At 40.2% G+C, this 20,150-nt stretch overlaps 1 protein-coding gene across 1 annotated transcript; it reads right to left on the bottom strand.

Annotated features, from left to right (window-relative positions):
- Positions 1–1,976: 1,976 nt before the first annotated feature.
- On the bottom strand, positions 1,977–20,121 carry APOD (apolipoprotein D). The gene is made up of 5 exons (XM_090278622.1): positions 20,031–20,121; positions 15,855–16,013; positions 8,557–8,678; positions 5,126–5,214; positions 1,977–2,465 (listed from the first exon to the last, which is right to left on the bottom strand). The coding sequence occupies exons 2-5, from the start codon at positions 15,978–15,980 to the stop codon at positions 2,230–2,232; spliced, it is 573 nt and encodes a 190-aa protein (XP_090134748.1). The 5' UTR covers positions 15,981–16,013; positions 20,031–20,121; the 3' UTR covers positions 1,977–2,229.
- Between the last annotated feature and the right edge of the window lie 29 nt (positions 20,122–20,150).

Here is a 20,150-nt window from a genome sequence, read left to right as displayed (position 1 = left end):
ACAGGAAACTAAAGAGCAACATAAACAAACGAACTAAATAGGCAAAGACTAGAATAGTTGTCAGTAGGGGGGAGGGGGCAGGGAGAGAAGGGGGATAAGTAAGGGAAGGGTCTAGTCAAGGAACGTATATGAATGACTCATGGACATGGACAACGGGGAGGGATATAATTGTGGGAGAAGGGATGGGCTGGGAGGGGGGAGCAATGGGGGAAAAATGGGACAACTGTAATTGAATAACCGAAAAAAAAGTGTATTTGCTAGAGATTTATATGTAGGTAGTTATGGGAAAAATAGTAGGAAGCGGTATCTGGGATTTGTTTCAGTACACTCTAGGAGAAAAACTGGGGGTAGTGGATTACAGCTAAAGCAAGATTGGTGAAATGTGAATGACTGTTGGAAGTGAAGATGGGTACAGGGGATTTATTAAATACTATTGTCTTTATTTTGCTGTTTTCTTCCCACTTTCCTTCTCTTCCTCTCCCTTCTGGATTTTTTAAATTGTTTCCCCCATGTTTCTTTTAGATACTTGCTGCCCCATGCTTCGCTCTGGATTCCCAATTTTTCTTTTTTCTCAGAATCAGTCATTTCTGATACCGGCTTCATAGTTTTCTTTATCAAAAACCTCAAGTCCATTCTTCTATCCACCTATTCAGTAATTCATTCACATTAAAAATTTGAGCCTCTGTTTTGGGCAAGACACTGGAACAAGTGCAAAATGTAGTCACCTTCATTGTTTTAGGTATTAACAGACAGCTGTTAAGAGTAATGCAATCACAACTTATTTTGTACTATGAGATAAGAGATAGATAGACATCTTAACACTCTTGAGAAGACTTGTATTTTAGAAGAGGAGCCAACTGCTCTCTGGTGAGGAGGGCAGTGTGATAAAGTGCAGGACACAGCAGTAGGCAGAGCTGGGAAGAGAGGGTATGCTTCAATACCTACCTCCTCTGTACCGCCGTTTTGCCCAGTGGTTTTTAGTCTTTAAGAATTTCCAACCAGGAGCTACATTTTGAGATAATATTTATTTAGTAAAATGAAAACTGTACCTATTAATATCCTTGGAATTTTTGTAACTTTTAATATAAAGCATTAAAGAGTTTCAAGTGCTTATGGAAATTAATATTTTGTATTCATATTGAAAAAAGCAAAAATTAAGTCAAATGGCTTAAATTCCTAATCATCTCCCAAGGCATTAGTAGATTATAAATGTTATGTGAGTTAAATGAAATTGAAGGGTAATAATTCTGGGGTCTTTCTGATTTTGAAAGTCACAATATAAGAAAACAAAACAAAACTCAAGGTGGTTTCCGACTCTTTGAAGTTGAAACACCTGGAGGTGTGACTGTACAACCTTGTGTGAGCCTGTGTCTTGCAGGGTTTGAGACTTTCTCGAAGCTCTCATGGCTTCTTCACATGCCTCTACCTTTGTATCTTCAGCTTGGATTATAATTTTATTTTGCTTGTCAGTCTCCCTCATTGGTCTGTGAACCTCTGTGGGAGGACAGAGATTCTGTACTTTTCAATGCCTGGAATGCAGCTCAGTTAAATATAAGTTGAATAAAAGACAGCACCCCCAAAAAATCCACTTTCTTTAAAAAAATCCCATAAGTTCTCCCTGATAGATTCTCTTTATCCTTGTACAGACCCCAAGATGGTCCCATTCTTCAGCTTGACTCTGAAGGCCTCCTTATGACAAAGTAAGTGTTTCAAGGAAACTGCCTGCCAGAAACTTAAAAACCCTAAATGATTCCCCCACAAAGGAGTGCCTAATACAGAAGGGGGCAGCTGCTAGGTCATCCAGAATATTGCCTTTGCCATCAGCTTTCCCTTTCCAGAAACAGGTGGTTAACCTTTAAACTTAAAACTGTTCATTTTTAAAAAACTGTTCAGTGCTTAGTTTTTACAACATAACTGATTAAGGATTTCCAAACATAAGCTAATAATTAAAAATCCACAAATGACTCAATTCAAAATTTACTGTGAGCACAGCAGGTTAGCAAAAGTTTATTATTAAGCATACAATATAACAGGATAGTGTATGGTTAAGTGTTTGAGCCAACTTTCCTTGAGTTCCTCTCCACTGGCTTCTGCCGCCACATTTTGCTTCTGTATTTGCAATGGTTTGACTTGGTAGGTTGGTTTGTTGTTACGAGAGGAGGGGTGTGGTAGAGAAAGACAAAGCAAAAGAAGGAACATGGGGTGAATGCAGCCTCCCTGTAGAGCCTGTTACAGGAACTCAGGGCAGTTCACCTGACCTGTGGCAGTCATTTTCTCAACGTCAATGTTATTAGAGGTCAGGATATCTTTTAGGTGGGTCACTGTTTCTAGAGGGAGAAAAGGGTTTCTTCCCAAGATCCAAACATAATCTAAGTGAAACAACCAGACGATTGTGGTACAGGAGTACACGAGGGCGTAGTTTTCGTAGTCGGTGGCCAGGACCCAGTACGGAGCCGAAGGCATCACTGAGAACCAAAGGAGGGCAGTATTAAGAGGAACCAGAGCAAGAGAAATTTTCATCTGAGGTCCTGGTTTTTCTAGATAAGTGGTTCTTAATTCTCACTTCACATGGAAATCGTATAGGTACTTTAAAAAACATTAGTCCCACCCCCACCAGTAATTCTAATATGCAGCCAGAATTTAGAGTTAACGTTTTGGATTCTCCATGGCAGGTTGGTCTCAGGTAGGCCATAGTAACTGTGGGACCCCCTAGGCTGACAGATTGCACTTAGCACTAGTGTATATGGAGGCACTACTTAGCTAAGCAAAGTCAAGAACCTAAGGTCAGGGGCTCAGGCTTTCTGAGTCCTACCAGCCAGCTTCCTCTAGAACTTGGCCATGGGAGGAGGCAGGGGCTAAAGTTGGTTTGTTTGTTTGTTTTTCTTCCTTCCAGACCTTTGAAAATCCTCCCATCCTTAAGAATATGGTAAGTCAGGTGGCAACAGGTTATAAGCTCTTCCTTACAAAAGGTCTATAAAGGTTCATTGGTTGATATCTGTATAGCATTGAAAGCCAAAAATTAAAGGGTCCATAAAAGGAGAGATGGATTTACCCAATCCATATGAATCCAGAAACTTTCTCTGTGAATTTGACCTCCACAGCCAAGCTTTATGCCAAGCAAAACTCATAGCATAGCTTGTTAAAGTTAAGTGGAAGATAGACCCACATGGGAAAAAGATGTGTGCTGACCTCATAAGAACAAAAGACTTGGACACATATGCAGTCTCAGGTGATGTGCTTTCCTGGGTTTTAAGCATCCCACTCCCTCTACTCAAAAATAATCTCACTGTTGCCAAGTCAAACCAGAGCTAAACTGCTGGACAAAGGAGGCAGTGTGAGTGTGGCTAGAATTTGGCTGGGGGTCAAGAACCCAGCTGTTATCAGGACAACACAAGAGGATTAGTTTAGATGACCACCCACTAAGGCACCTCCTACCTCTGACTTTCTGTTTGTTTATAAATATAAAAACAGAAGGACACCTGGAGGATGTCTGGATGGAAGCCTGGACAAGGCTGCAGGAGCTAAACTGAGTATTGTTTCTGACTTACATTTCTAACACAGTTAGTGTCACCTGTCTGGCTCACCCATGAGAGCCTCTACTCGCCATATATCTACTACTGTTGCATTGCAGCTGCTTCATGTGCTCCCCACTGGACCGAGAGCTCTTTGGCCCTGAGTGATATGTCAGCAGCAGCATTGTGCCTCACTTTGCACATACTCAGGCATACACATTCTGTCTTCCTCCCTACAGGGTCTAGCATTCAAGCATAAATTTATCCAGATATTTTCCTTTTCATAAAGAAAACTTCTGTCTCTTTATTAGAAAACTTTGACAGCCTCCTATTGCTCATGGAAGGTACCTTCAAACTCCCTAACTTGGCATTGGAGACCTGTCCCACTTCCACCCCCAGGCTTGTTTCCCACTCCATGGCCCTTTCAGGCCTTTTCTCATGCCATTCCTTCCACTTGGAACATCCTTTCTCATAATCTCCCATATGCCCTGCAAAACCCAATGCAAACATTGATCCCTTCAAGCACAATAAATCTCTTCCCCCTCTGCTTCCTCAGCCACTCTTGCCTCTTTTAGTTCCTGTTGAAAGCTTCCTTATGAAGGTTGTGCACATAACAATTTGACCTTGACTCCCATCCCCATCCCTCAGTTGAGTTTGGATTCCTAGGTTTTAGTACCAACTCTGCCTCTAATTAGTCCAGTGACCATGCCTGTATCACTTAGCTGGTCTTTCTTATTTGTAGAAATTACAAGAGAAACTGACCTGTACAAAGCCCTTTACAGCTTACAGAGCATGTGTTATCTAATTTACCTTCACAACAATAAGGGTAGATGTGAAGTTAGTTGCCCATGGTCGTATGTATGTGAAGGTGGAACTGTTCTCTCCTCCTCTTAGCATTCCTATCTCGGTCTATAGAATAAGAACTTCCTCTCTGCCCACTCTAGGCCCTTCATCTATGGGGGAATGGGAGAGGAAGGGAGTGATTCCTCTGGAAGCTGGAGACTTCAGTGTCTGCCTTAATTAGTTTTGGGATTAAAAAACCCTCACAGTTTTGAGCTGAATCCTCCAGTGTGTCTACATAAGCAGCAAAACTAATATGCGATGCTTTCTCTGTTGCCTCTGTGCGTTCCTCAGTTAGTTTAGAATTCAGAGGTTACATTCCTGTGATTAAATATCTCTTCCAATCATGTGGCTTGAAAGTAACAGACAGAGTCAGGACTCAAATTTACCTTCACTCTTGTCAATCTCTTGTCTCCAACCTTTCGTACATGTTAGTTGTTCTGCTAAGAACTACTCATTTTTCAGGCCTCAGTTACCACTAGGAAACAAGACTAGATTGGATCTCCTAGTGCTGCAATATGTGCCTTCTCTATTGAAACACTCACTGTAGTTTTATAGTAAACTGCCTGGGACAAGGGTCAGCCCTATCTTCCTCACCATTGTCTCTCAAGCAACTTGTCCAGTGCCTGGCATGTAGTAAGTGCTCAATAAATAATTACACATTGAATCACTATGGATGACACTCAGATGTGACATGAGTGCTATGGCCCAGTGCTCTACTCTTCGGTTTGCCTATCTTCTATCCCTGAAACCTGAAAGAAGTGAATACTTACACCAGAAAAACTTCACTTCCAGCTTGGCGGGCTCTGTGAGGTTGACTGGGGAGGCTTCACCTTCAATTAGATTCACAGTTCCATCAGATCTACAACGAGTTAAAAAATAACCTGAACTTATTAAAAGCCAAAAATCAATGAAAGGCAAGATTTGTTACATGAAAAACCACAGTGATCAACATTATGACTTCTAGTTTGAGAGGATCTTGAAGGCAAGTTAGACTCTAGTTTCATTCTTTCCCTTTTACTTTGAGACTGTCTCTGAGACCCAGCAGAGAAAGACAGACTTAGGATGATGAGAAGCTGCAATTGCAATGCTCCAGGACTGGATACTATGTTAGGCCCTTGCACTTCAACACTGTCTTTTGGACCATATGCAATGGCCTGCAAAGCTCCAGAAAAAGGAAGTAATAAAAAGGAAAAACAAACAAAACAATGCAGTACATTAAGAATTCACTTTTTAAAAAGCGAATTACCTCTTTAAAAATGAGATGAAGCCAAAGAAAAAAATGACAGACTTGATTACTCAAAATAATGCAAAACATGAAGTCTGAAGATCTGTAAGACCCTCTTTCAGCCTTAGTGATCTCATGCGGCACCATCTTTCCCATAAAAGGGTTCATACACATGAACTTTGAGACCCCTTCCGGTTCAGCAAGCTTCTGGTTGCTTGTGGGAAGTTTTGTTGTAGGTCAAGTAAAAGCAGGTGGTGAGCAAGCATTTACCTTATTTCAGTGAGTCTCAGGTGCAATCAGATATCAGAGACATTAAATATGAAGAAATGTGCATCTTACAATTAATACCATCCTACTCTGTAATTGGCAGTGTCATTTCTTTCTTAGTGGTATAAGATAAAATGGTATACATATAAAAGTGATGGTCTTAGGTTGTATGGAATATTTTCACTCTTTTTAAGGGAGCTGACCCCATTTCTGGGTAATTCCCAGGGACTCCATGGACCCAGGGCAGCAGGGAAAGGTCTGGGGATGGAGACATCACACAGGGTGGGTGCTCAGACATCAGAATGCTCTTCCTAGGCAGTCAGGAGAGGAGCTGCTTGTTCATCAGTCCTCGGGGGGCCAAACTAAAATTAGAGCAACAGTATGTGTCAGAAAGTCAGTAGGCTATGGTTAGTGGTGATGGATATCCTGGAAACCACACTATAAGCACCAGGTAAGGGAGGATGAGAAATGTACTCTGATGGTCTTGGATGCATTGTCTGTTTATCATTGAATAGGGCCAGAGACAGCCCTGTTCTCTGACCTGGAACTCAGCCATTGGGAAGATGGTCTATTTCTATCTGCACACAGTTACTTAGCAACAAAGCAATCTCTTCCCATCAGGCTTTTACCCTTTTCACTATCATTTGCATTCTGCTCCAGAACACTTTGAAATAACAGTCTCTGATCACAAACTCAAACTTGTTCATGGGCAAATGCATGAGTATTTTCAAGGGTAGCAAAAGATTAACAATAATAGGAAGTATTTATGAAATGATTACTATATGCCAGATACTGGTCTAAGTGCTTTACATGTATTGCCTCATTCTTGCTCACAAAGTCTTCTGGGGGAGGTGCTATGATTATTGCCATTTTACTTAGGTGGAAAGATTATTGTAAATAACCTAAGATTATGTCGTTAGTAAGTGGCAGAACCAGGATTTGAAACTGGGCAGCCCTTCTAAAAAGCCTGAGCTCTTCAGCTCCAACCCTGTATCAGATGCTTTGTCCCTCAAATTCTCTGATGCTGGCTAGTGTTTTGCTCAGACTTCCTCTTGTGGCCTCCACTCACTCTGCAGTACTCCTGGAAGGAGAAACTAGACCAGTTTCCTGAACTAGCTAACCTTTCTTCATATCCCTTTGTACCTTAACCAGGTGTGATCCTAGAGGCAGGGTGGCCTAACACTCAGGATCTTGGCCAACTCCAAAAGAGAGGTGGGGGATCACGTAGGTGCTGGGATCTCTGTCATTGTCTGACTCTTGGCCTTTGAATGGGACAAAATATTTGAAATAAAGTCATTGCAAATTCAGGGCCTACAAAATTCCTGTGAGATCTTCTGGGAGTCTACATCTCAATTTCTGTAGCCCTTCCCGGGCTCTGAAATAATCTGAATTTTTCTCTGGAGGCCCGCAAGGTCCTTACTTTCTTTCTTTGGTTTATGGAGGGTCAGAGAGTCAACCCACTGTGCTTTGGGCTCACAGGAAGCTTAGTAGATAATAGAATAGATTCAGAAAGTCCCTCTGAGTGTAAGTAACTTCCAGGCTGGGTTGCAGCTGTTTATTTGGAACTGAACACAATTTTCAGATCCCCTAGGGAACGGGAAGGACAACCTTACATTCCCACCCTTTCTTTTATCTGTCTTTGGTTCTCTTTTCCTGTGTTGGAATATCAGCTTCATCACTTATAAGCTGTGTGACACTTGGGCAAATTACTTTCTTCTCTGTACCTCAGTTTTTATATCCTTAAAAATGGGGTTACTACAGGATTGTTATGGGATTAAATCAATATACAGGGTAGAGCAAAATTAGGCTTATAGTTGTGACTATGTGAAACACAGGGTTTATTCTTGTATTACTGTTTAGTAATCATTACATTATTTTCCATACCAACAACTGTAAACCTACTTTTGCCCCACCCAGTATATACATACCCATACATATAGGTACATACACATGTATATATACATATACACAGAGAGTACTGCCTTGCACTTATAAAATGATTAATAACTGTTAGTTACTGTTTTTATTGTTGCTCTTCTCTTTGTTGATAGAGAGTGGGAGAGGTTTTCCTGAGTTTTTTTAAGTTTATGGTTGCTTTTCAAAGTATGAATTTCGGATCAAACATCAATTTGTAAGAAGCCCTCAGTAACAGAAAAGTACACTTCTATAGGATATCCTGTTCACATAACCCAGAGTGTGACTACTTATGCATTTGATCCTTGCTTAATGAGAAAAGGAGTTTTCTCATAGCTAAAGCTGTCTGGAGATGGAATAAACTGTCATGGATGGTGATAAGCACCCAGTTTCCTGGAAGCTTCAAGCAAAGCTGGATGCCCTCTGTCAGTAGATGATGTAGAAATGGTTTCTCTCTTGGTTTGGAGGTAAGACAAGATAGTCCCTGATGCCCTTTGCAGTGAGAACAGGAACCTGCAGTTTAGGTTACCATCAAGTCCCTACTGCCTCTCACAGGATCCAGTGCACAATAGGTGGTCAGCAAGTGGTCATGGAAATGAGTGAGTGACTTCTCATCCTCACCATGCTGCCTGCCAAAAACTCTCCTCTCAAGGCCTGTTGTGAGCAGGCAGTCCAGACCTAGCAATGATTGAATCCCCCCTTAACTGTACTGCAAGGGCACCCAGTCATCTCAGGATAGCTCTCTGCAGGGTTGGCTCCAGGTTGTACAATGCCTTTGAAACCACAGCTACTCACCTCAGCTCCTGGTTTACCACTTTAATGTCTCCATTTTCCATTAGTGAGTAGTTGGCTTGGATGCAGCTTCCCTTCTCAAAGCTCACTGGGATCTTCTCAATTTCATACCATCTTCCAAGATACTGCAGAGACAACAAGCAGAGCAAAACCCTGTGGCTCTCTGGGGACCTGCAAACTCTTCTCCATTGTTGTATTTCAGAGCAGAGCCCTTTCCTGGGGAAACCAGGAAAAATGGGCTGCATTGTTCCCAGTGGCAACTGAGCAAGATACTGATTCAAAGGAGAATAAGTGATTCGGATGTGTGGGCCCTGGTTGAATGCCCCATTCTATTCCTAAAATGTTCTTTATTTAGATACACTCTTTGTATCCCCTTTGGCCAAAATCTATGTGAAATTTGAAGCTCTGTCAAAGGACTAGGTTAGTCTAAATCAGTGATTTTCAACCTATGTGTGCAAGATTTTTTAAAACATACAACACCTGACTATTTATTTGGGGCCACAGATCTCTTTTCCTGTAGGTTGTCAAATAAAAAGATGACAACAGCCAACACAACAATAGCCATCCAGTGTGAATGAATTAAAATTATACTTATTTTTGGTCAGATCAGCAAAAAAAATAAACTATATTTTTTGGTGTGCTACAGAATTTTAGTAATTAGTTTATGTATATCACGAGATTAAAAAGGTTGAAAACCGCTGGTCTAAGTGATGTAAGGTGCCATCTCAAATGTTTTATGGTTCTTCAAGGCATCTTTGAATTGTGTACAAAGTCAGATATGTTCATTGTAGGAGTCTAGAGGTGGCTGAATTCTGTTCATATGATTCCACAGAGGCTTTTGGCAGATGATCAGGATTTTTTTTATCCTCACCAGAGGACATTTTTTCCCATTGCTTATAGAGAGAGAGGAAGGGAGAGAGAGAAACATCAATGGGAGAGAGAAGCACTGATTGGTTGCTTCCTCTATGTGCCCAGACCGAGATCGTATGCATCTGCACCTGGACAGAGATGCGAACCCACAACCTAGGTATGTGCCCTGATCGGGAATTGAATCTGCAACCTTTTGGTTACAGGATGATGCTCCAACCAACTGAGCCACACCAACCAGGGCAGATGATCAGGATTTAGAAGACTTGTATTATTCTTCCATTGGAAGTTTGCTCTCAGTTCATAACTTCGGTGTACACAGTCAATTTTAAAGGAAGGGTGCAACCATGTGGGTGAGGACAAACACTCTCCTGTGTCCATACATTGCCTTGCATAGAGACTAAACCAATTTACAGCCTTCATAGTGGGTGATTTGGCAATATCTAACAAAACTAACTATACATATACTCTTTGGTCCAGCCAATTTCACGTCTGGGAATCTATCCTCTGATAATTAGAAATGATGCATGTGTAAGATTATTTACTGCAGTACAATTTGTAATAATAAAAGACAGGAAATGGTCTCAGTGAGCTGGGTAAATAAATAATGACATTTATACAGTGGAATGCTATACATCTTCTTTTAAAAGAGTAATGTGTAATATTTCCAAGATACATTTAATAAAAAGACCAATACTATACATATTAAGCTACATTTTGTATAAAAATTAGAGTTATTAGTTTTTTACTGCTCCTATAATAAATTGCCATAAGCTTAAAATAATACTAATTTACTTTCTCATAGTTCCATAAGTCAGAAGCCTGACATGGGTCTGTCTCGCTGGACTAAAATCAAGGTGTAGTCAAGACTAAGTTCCTTTCCAGAGGCTCTAGAGAAAATATGCTTTCTTGCCTTTTTTCAGGTTCTAGAGTCTCAATTTCTCTATCTACATAGGAAAATGCAATGTTTAAAAAGAATCCTGGAAAGGAAGAAGTGTAACTATCTCTGTTTGCAGATGACATGATTTCATACACAGCAAATCCTAATGAATCCATATTCACACAAAAACTATTATAACTAATAAAGGAATTCATGAAGATTAAAAAATAGAAGATCAATATACAGAAATCAAATACATTTCTACACTTACAGTGAGCAATCTGCAAGTGAAACTAAGAAAATTCCATTTACAATAACATCAAAAGAGTAATACTTAGAAATAAGTTTAACCAAAGAAACATAAAACTGGTACTCTGAAAACTACATTGTTGAAAAACATTAAATAAAACCTAAATAAATGGAAATATATCTTAAGTTCACGAGTTGGAAGACTTAAAATTTCTAAGATAGCAATTGATAAACAATTGTAATCTCTATTAAAACTCCCAACAGGCTTCTTTGCAGAAATTGACAAACTAATCCTAAATTCATATGGAAATGCAAAGGACCCAAATTGGCCAAAAGAACAAAGTTGGAAAACTCATACATTCTGATTTCAAAACTTAACTACAAAGCTATAACAATCAACACTGTATCATACTGGTATAAAGATAACCATATCGATAAACAGAATAGAATTGAGAGTCCAAAAATAAACTCTTACATATATGGTCAATTGATTTTCAACAAGAATGCCAAGACTCCTCAATGAGGAGAGAATAGTTTTTCTCAACAAATAGTTCTAGGAAAACTGAATATCCACATGTAAATGAACAAGTTGGGCCCCTATATCACACTATATACAAAATTTAACTTAAAATGAATCACAGACTTAGATCTAAAAATCTTTAGAAGAAAATATAGTAGTAAATCTCTATAACCTTCAATTAGGCAATGGCTTTTTAGCTATGACACCAAAAACACAAGCAACAAAAGAAAAAATAGATAAATTAGACTTCATGAATATTAAAAACTTATATGTAGCAATAAAGCAAAAAATACAATCCATGGACTGGGAGAAAAAAATTGCAAATCTTATATTTGATAGGAATTTGTATCTAAAAGATATAAATAACTCATATCTCAATAATTAAAAGATAGATAACCTAATTGATAAATGGGCAAAGGACTTCTTAAATAGACACATCTCCAGGAAGCACATGAAAAGATACTCAACATCATTTTCTATTAAAAAATGCAAATTAAAACCACTATGAGATAACACTTCTTATCCACTAAAAAGGGCTATAATCAGAAAGATGGCAATAAAAAGTGTGGGAAAGATATGAAAAAATTAGAATTGGTGAGATATAAAATGGTGTGGGTCTTTTGGAAAAGAGTCCGACAGTTACTCCAAAGGTTGAACACTGAGTTACCATATAACCTAGCAATTCTATGCCTAGGCATATACCCAACAAAACTGAGAATACATGTCCACAAGGACAAACAAGCAAACAAAGAACCTTGGACATGAACGTTCATAGCAGCATTATTCCTGATAGTCAAAAAGTGCAAGCAGCTCAAATGATGAACAGATGAATAAAATGTGGTGTAATCCATACAGTAGAATATTATTTGGCAATGAAAAGAAATCAAGTACTAATACATACTACAACTTGGATGAACCTTGAACACATTATGCTGGTAAAAGAAGTTAGTCACGAAAGACCCATTGCATGGTTCCATTTCTATGAAATGTCCAGAATAGGCAATTTTATACATAGAGAGAGTATATTACTGATTGCCTGGGTACATTACAGGGAAGTAGGCAATAACTCCAATAATGGTATGGAGTTTTGTGTTGTTGTTTTTTTTGAGACAATGAAAATGTTCTAAAATTGACTGTATTGATGATTTCATAACTGTGACTATGCTAAAAACACTAAAAGTAAGAATCACTCTAACAGGTAAATTATATAGTATGTGGATTATATCGCAGTAAAACCTCTTGCTTTATTTCTCAAAGGATTTTTGTAAATATAGATCAATTGTAACTTTCAAAGCATGTTGGGATTTTTACCCCAAAACTGAAATGTAACTCAAATTCCCTGGATTTTTTCTGTAAAATCTCCTATACCTGAATAAAGGAATTAGCCCTTAATAATTAATGGACAAAGTTGACTTACACTTTGGCATGCTGTTATCTCCCCTTCCTACTTCCCTGTTTAAACTCTCTTTTGATGGTGCTCATTCCCTACACTCCCTTCAAGCTTTGAGCTCTGTTCCCTCATTCTTTACCTAATCCATGCCCCAAGGGTGACTGATAACAACCTCAATGTTACTCACAATTAAACTTCTTAAAAGAGAGATCCAGGACTTTCAATCAAGATGGAGGTGTAGGTAGACATGCTTTGCCTCCTTGTGCAACCATAGAAAGAACTACAACCAGATCTAAGAAACAAGTAACAACCAGAACTGTCAGAAAATCAAGTTATATGGAAGTCCGACAACCAAGAATTTAAAGAAGCTACATTCATCCAGATGGGTAGAAAGGGCAGAGTTGTGGAGATGGGGTGGAAAGGTGGCGTGGTACGGAGAGGAGGTGGTGGCAGTGGCTGAATGGATGGTCCCACATTCATGTGTGGTAGATAAAAATTGGGAGGATACCTTGGGAGCAAGTGATCCCAGCTTCACGCCAGACCGAATAGCCCAAGGTTCCAGCACAGATAAGATAAACCCCAATTACCTCTGGCTGTAAAAACCAGTGGGGGTTGGGGTGGTGAAAGAAACTGCCAGATTTTCACTGCTTAAAGGGCCTGTATGGGGTGGTGGAAGAAACTACCAGATTTTAGCTGTTTAAAGGGCCCACATGGTATTAGTGCATATGCAAACCCCAGGACAGCAACTGGAAGGATGCCAATAGCATATGGGAAGTGGGTGAAGTGACTGGAAATGGGGTGACTGCCCAGCAAATTGCCAAAAGCCTTTCTCTGAGCCCCCCACCACAAACAGAACATACAATTTATAGGTGCGTTTGCTACATAGGCCATGCTACTAAGACAGGGAGTCAAAGCAGCCCTACCTAAAATACAGAAACAAACACAGAGGAGCTTTAAATCTAGGAGGCAAAGAAACATGGTTCAAATTAAAGAAAATAACAAAACCCTAGAAAACGAACTAAATAAAATGGAGGTAGCCAACCTATCAGATGCAGAGTTCAAAACACTAGTAATAAGGATGCTCATAGAACTCAGAGAGTACGGCAAAAAAATAAAGGGAAAAATAAGAGTTACACAAAGTGAAACAAAGAAAAATATATAGGAGATCAACAGTGAAGGGAAGGAAGCCAAGATTCAAGTCAATGATTTGGAACAAAAGAAAGAAAGAAACATTCAACCAGAATAGAAAGAAGAAACAAGAATGAAAACAAAAACAAAAACAAGAACAAAACAAGGAGAGGCCTAGAAACCTCTGAGAAACTTTAAGCATATTACATCTGACTCATAGTGTTCCAGAAGGAGAAGAGGAAGAACAAGAAATTGAAAACTTAGTTGAAAAAATAATGAAGGAAAACTTCTCTAATTTAGTGAAAGAAATAGACATACAAGTCCTGGAAGCACAGAGTCCCAAACAAGTTGGACCCAAAGAGGATCACACCAAGACACATCATGATTAAAATGCCAAAGGCTGAAGATAAAGAGAGAATTTTAAAAGCAGCAAGAGAAAAGCAGAGAGTTACCTACAAAGGAGTTCTCATAAGACTATCAGGCCTGGCTGCTGTGGCTCAGTGGATTGAGCATTGGCCTGTGAGCCAAGTGTTGCTGGTTCGATTCCCAGTCAGGGCACATGACTAGGTTGTACGTCAGGTCCCCAGTTGGGGGCGCGAGTGAGAGGCAACCACACAGTGATGTTTCTGTCCCTCTCTTTCTCCTTTCCCCTCTCTCTAAAAATAAATAAATAAATAAACAAACAAACAAATAAATTATTTTAAAAAAAGACTATCGGGGAATTTCTAAAAAAAAATCTTTGCAGGCAAGAAGGGACTGGTAAGAAGTATTCAATGTGATGAAAACCAAGGACTTACAACCTAGATTCGTCTATACAGTAAAGCTATCATTTAGAATGGGAGCGTAAAGAACTTTCCAGACAAGGTAAAGCTAAAGGAGTTCATCACCAAACCATTATTACATGAAATGTTAAAAGGATTTATTTAAGAAAAAGAAGAAGATCAAAACTATGAACATTAAAATGACAACAAACTCATAACTATCAACAACTGAATCTAAAAAACAAAAACAAACAAAGCAAACAACCAGAATAGGAACAGAATTATAGGTATGGGAATCATTTGGAGGGTTATCAGCTGGGAAGAGGTAGGGAGAGAAAGGGGGAAATGGTGCAGGGACCAAGAAGCATTATTAGTAGAAACAAAATGGACAGAGGGAAGTTAAGAATATTATAGGAAAGGGAGAAGCCAAAGAACTTACACGCAAGACCTGGGAACATGAACTAAGAGGTGGGATTGCTGGAGGGAAGGGGGGGTACTGGACAAAGGGGGAAAAGGGGGAAAAATTGGGACAATAGTAACAGGATAATCAATAAAATATACTTAAAATATATATAAAGTGGCCCTGAACAAAAACATTTAAAAAAAATTCTCATCCAGAGAGAGAGAGAGATCCAAACTTCTACTAAGGAAAATATGTCTTAACAGGGAGATTCTAGGCATGAGTTAGCAGCAATGAGAGCCTCTAAGTGATGTCATTCAATGGCTGCCTCTTTCTGCTGCTCCACCCCCTGGCCACCCAGATATTCAGTAAGGCTGGGACTAATTTGAGGAAGAAAAGCCATACGTGTGGGAGCTGGTTATATTGATATCTCTTTAGTGCAGGTAACAAGAAAGACCCTTGAGGAGTTCTGTCATCTCCTAGGCCCTATTTGGGGTAACCCAGGGGTGTTCTGCACTTCTGGGAAACCTAGTGTTGAATCTTAGTCTGCATTTACTAGCTGTGTGACTGGGTAGGTTACAAGCTCTTTGACATTCACTTCCTTCATCTGAGAATGGGGACATCGGCACTGCAGCATCTGCTGTCGATGCTTGGTCCCATGTCCTCTCAGTCCACCTCTGGATTTACCTTAGACACAGGCAATTCCCATACACACTGCCCCTCTGTCTCCTTCTCTGCCAGGCACCCTTGCCATGGGAGCTCCTGTGGCCCACTTGCATCCGACTGTGGGACAATCTGAGGGGTGTTCCATACATTTCCCCAGGATCCCCAGCAGAATTGTATCCTGAATGAACCCTTTATTGCTTTTCTTCCCTCTCTGTCTCACTTTCCCTACATGCTCACGGATGCTTCCTGGGATCATTTTACAAAAACTCGCGACTCCTGATTCTCATCTCAAAGTCGGCTTTGGTGGGAACCACTAGTAAGGTAAGTACCTACTACAGACTTGCTGTGGCCACCAAAACAGAATAATAAAACAGCCTTGTAAGGTACTTATTTAAACAGGAGACAGCAAAACAAGTGGGGGGGTTAGCCTCTTACCACACCTTATTCACATCAAAATTCTCCTGCACAGGAGGGGTAGGGCACTTTCCAAGATGGAATGCTTGTCCCTCTGCCATGCTGAAGAGGCCAGCCAGTGCCGAAAGCAGCGGCAGCAGTGCTGTCACCATCTTGGGGCTGGTGGCTGGGATTGGAACCTGGAACTGAAGGAAACAAAGAAGCTGGAGTCTTCTCTGAAATCACAAGAGAAAGGTTTCTGGCTGGTGGGCCCCTTCTGTAGACAATCCTCCTGCTCAGTCCCTTGTATGAGCCCCTCATCCTCCAGGGCCACCTGAATTGTCAGCACTGCTGTGTGGTCCTCCTCTCCTGTGAGCCTCTCTTCTGCATTAGATCACATTGTGCATGGAATCTGAGTTTGCTGGATTTACTCTGCAACCTCTCCCCCACACCTGATTAGGCATTTTTCAAGGGAGGACACTGTGTCTGACTCTCCTTGGCCTCAGCCACAGAACCTTGTAGTGGCAGGCACAGTAGATACTCGAGTGAACAGAAACAGTGTTGGGGGAAGTGGGCAGGCAAAGGGAGAGATTGAAGCTGTCAAGTGAACCGTGAGAGAAAAAAAAAGAAAACAAACTGCAACATTTAGTATCTTAGGAGATTTGTAAGAAAAATGCCTTCCTGACCACGCCCCCACCCCTGCCCCAGTCTTGCTTTATCAACCCAGGAGGAGGCCTGGAAACCTTAACAAGGAGCAGCCATCACCCTGACATGACCGAGTTTTTACATTTTGCCTTTGCCACGTAAAAAGTATAACTATGTCCAATTTATACTTTAGTTTCCTGGTCTATCAACTGGGAATAGTAATCATACCCACCTCATGAAGTTTTGCAAGAATTAAATGAGAAAATAGAGAGTATTTACAGTAGCGTCTGACAGAGAAAATGCTCAATAAATGCTAGTTACTGTTACTATGAAAAGCAAAAACAAATGATTGTTTCCTGAATTTATTTACTTATTTATTTATTATATTCTATTAGGGACATTTTTCATAGATGTGTATTTAACTTGAGAAGAACTAGTAGCTTGCGTGCAACTTTGTAATAAGCACCTCTGCCCAAGGGCAGCTGAAGCTGCTTTGAGGAGGGGCAGCGGGCATGGGTGAGGGGCTGCAGGACTGCTGGCAGGGTCTCAGCTCTAGGTTGTTCCCTACTTCTCTCACCGACTTGCTTTCAGTCTGCTCTCTTCCATGTGACTCCTTGCCTGTTGATGCACAAGAGCTATTTCCAGCACTTTGCCTTTTGCCATGTGATGAGGAGAACTGAATCGATGCAAGCAAAATGTTCTCAGATCTGAGCATTTAAAAGGATGTGTCATAATAGGAATAATTATAGCCCCTTTATTATGAGTCTCTAAACCTTCAAATAACCTTTAAGGATCAACAGCTTTTCTTCAGGCCAGTTTTCAAAAAAAAAAAAAAAAAATTACATAATGAATAAAAGCTGACAGAGTGAGGTGGTGAGAGAGGGGTGGTCACTGAGCCTCCCTGGAGCAAGTCTGCAAGAAATGGGGGAGAACCGTCTTCCTTAGTCTCTGAGGTTCCATTTCCCATCGGTCTTATCAACACCTGTCTTTTAGCCTCTCCTGATGGATTTGCAGAAACCCAGCCTAAACCTACAAAAATTTGCATTCATTTCCAAGAGGCTCTTAGAACCACTGGAGCTCTACACCTGGCCCCCAGTGGGGGACACATTCACCATTTTGTCCAAAAGATTTAACCTCAGAGGAGGGCCACACATTATGCACATTTTACGGGGTCTCCAAAATTGGACGTGTAAGGCACAAAAAAACTGGTGACTCTCAAACCACTAGAAAATAATTAACAGCAAAGGACAAATGTAATCTTGAATTAGGGGGTCGGTCTCTGAGTCAACAGTAAAGCAAGGGAAAATATTAGCATACATGTCACGAAAGAACATTCCACAGCTCATCACAAATGTCTCTAAGATTAGAGGAGGAAGATATTCAACCCAAATGCAGGGACTCTGGGACTCTTCAAAGGAGAGCTAGAGGTAGGTTTATTACCACACTCAAACACAGGTTGACTCTTCAAAGGAGAGCTAGGGACAGCTTCATCACCAAACCCAAACACAGGACAAGGGAGAGCTGGAAACAGACCCCTCACTAAATTACCCTTACCCTTAGTTAATTGTGTTAGATTGTAACTCCTGAGTACCCAGTAATGGAGAAAAGGGGTAGATGGGGGGTACCTATTCGAGTTAGTATAAAACCAGTTTGCTTTTTCTGTTTGGGCACAGATGCCCCTGGCTGTGCCTAGCTCTGCAGACCTGTGAATAAACAATGCCTCGGCTGCTGCTGAAGTCCTGTGTCCCGGTGTTTTTATTGTGAGCGTTTCTCACAGACAGGACCTTAGAAGTCATTTACCCAATCACTCCCTCCAGGTGTACAGATGGGGAAGCTGAGGCCCAGAAGGGCAGAGAGATGGAACTCAGGCCACATCTCCATTCTGCAGCACCCCTGGGCCATGCTTCCTATGGCACACCCACCACCTCTAACCTGATGAGTTCCACCTCACTACATGACAGTTACACCAAAAGTCAGTTCCACGTCTTATTCTGACATCTTTATTATTACAAAATGTTCTCTTGTGGGTTGATACTTTTTTTTTTTTTTAGCTCTGTAGGAGGATTTCAAAGCAAGGCTTATTTCCCTTGATTGCATCTGTTCCAAAGATACCTCTTTACTACAGTAATTTTTTTCTAATAATTAAAAATGTTTTGTGAGAGAAAGTGTTGATAGCATCCTCAATTTTTTCCACATCCCTTCCATTCTAATTCACCCAACACTTACTGATTACCTACTGAGGGCAAATCATATTATTAACATGTACCTATGACCTTGGTTGGGTATATATATGACATTTTTGCATCTTCTAATTAACATTAATGAGAAAATTGTCCTAATGACGAGAGTTGAAATACTTTTTAAAATAAATGTAATTTAAAAATTATTTTTACCAAATAGTAAATAGTTTAAAAATAATTCTACTAAGGTTCATTTACTGAGTCAGCACTGACTCTGAGAATCACTGCTCACGTTCATTGGGCTTCCCAACCTCAGTATTTTACATATACCAGGCACTGAGTCTTCACAATATCCTATCTGGAAGGGTCCTGCACTGACCTCTTTGTACTCAATGAGGTTAATTTGTCCAGATTATTTCATTATGTCAGCAGCTCTCCTAAAACTCTGCACTCCTTATACCTGGTTGTTAGAATAGACCTACTTTCTGATCTCAAGAAGCTGCAAAACATTAAGGACTAGATTTTTAGATTTCACGTGATAAACTATAATACATTTCCACAAGTAAATGGATCCGGAAAACCCATTTAGCTATTGACTCTAACAAGAAAATATATTATCTTCTGAAGATCATATTTTTTGTCCCATATATTTTTAAAATATTTTATTTATTTATTTATTTATTTATTTATTTATTTATTTATTTATTCATTTTTAGAGAGAAGGGATGGGAGGGAGAGAGGGACAGAAACATTGATTAGTTGCCTCTCACACGCCCCCAAATGGAGACCTGGCCTGCAGCCCAGGCATGTGCCTTGACTGGGAATCAGACCAGTGACCTTTGGATTTGCACCCACTGAGCCACACCAGTCAGGGCAATGTACCATATTGTTAAATGTATTTTCTATCTACACAATGAATTCCATTTCATTTTTCAGTATTTTATTATAATGCACATTTGGATAACAAGTGCCTGAGAATTCATCTAGTACAGTATTGGTGCATGGAAAGTCCTCTCATTGATTCATATAGTACAGAAGGGGTGCACAGTGCAAGCAGAAGACTTTGAGGTGAATCAGCATTGGGTTGGCACCCAGCTCTGGCATTTGCTGGTGGTTTTACCTTAGGCCTGTTGCGTAAGTTTCCTCAACTGAAAAACGGCACTAATAATATCTGCCTTGTAAGTTTGTTTGAGGAAAAATAAGACCAAGTCTGCAAAACTACTGGCACAAGCCCGCAGTTATGTTCGTTAAGTGGCCCTCTTGGTGCAGCAGGGAGTGTGTCAGTCTCATGATCGTGTTAGTTATCATTGTTAGCTGAAAAGGGACAATTGAAAGTTAAGACAGTCTCTGTTTTAAACATTATTTATCCTAAATAAAAATTAAAACTATAGTACATACCTTTTTATCAAGATGAAGGCAGTTTCCAAAGGTAGAATCATCCAATTTGAGATGCCTTGTATTGGTAACTGGCTTCACCCAAGTCGTTTTATAAGCTTCATCAGGTCATTGCTGTTTAAT

The sequence above is a fragment of the Furipterus horrens genome, unplaced genomic scaffold (genome assembly GCF_987537825.1).
Source record: "Furipterus horrens unplaced genomic scaffold, mFurHor1.1.pri manual_scaffold_1, whole genome shotgun sequence".
NCBI lineage: Eukaryota > Metazoa > Chordata > Mammalia > Chiroptera > Furipteridae > Furipterus > Furipterus horrens.
Note: the sequence above shows the minus strand (reverse complement) of the source record. Positions and strands in the feature narration are given on the sequence as shown.

Coding starts and splice junctions, on each gene's coding strand:
- APOD (XM_090278622.1), bottom strand. CDS start 15,980: ATGGTGACAGCACTGCTGCCGCTGCTTTCGGCACTGGCTGGCCTCTTC. Junction 8,679..15,854: donor AGAATTTTGATGTGAATAAG/GTGTGGTAAGAG, acceptor TTGTCTCTGCAG/TATCTTGGAAGATGGTATGA. Junction 2,466..5,125: donor GGAAGTGAAGTTTTTCTGGT/GTAAGTATTCAC, acceptor TTTGGTTCTCAG/TGATGCCTTCGGCTCCGTAC.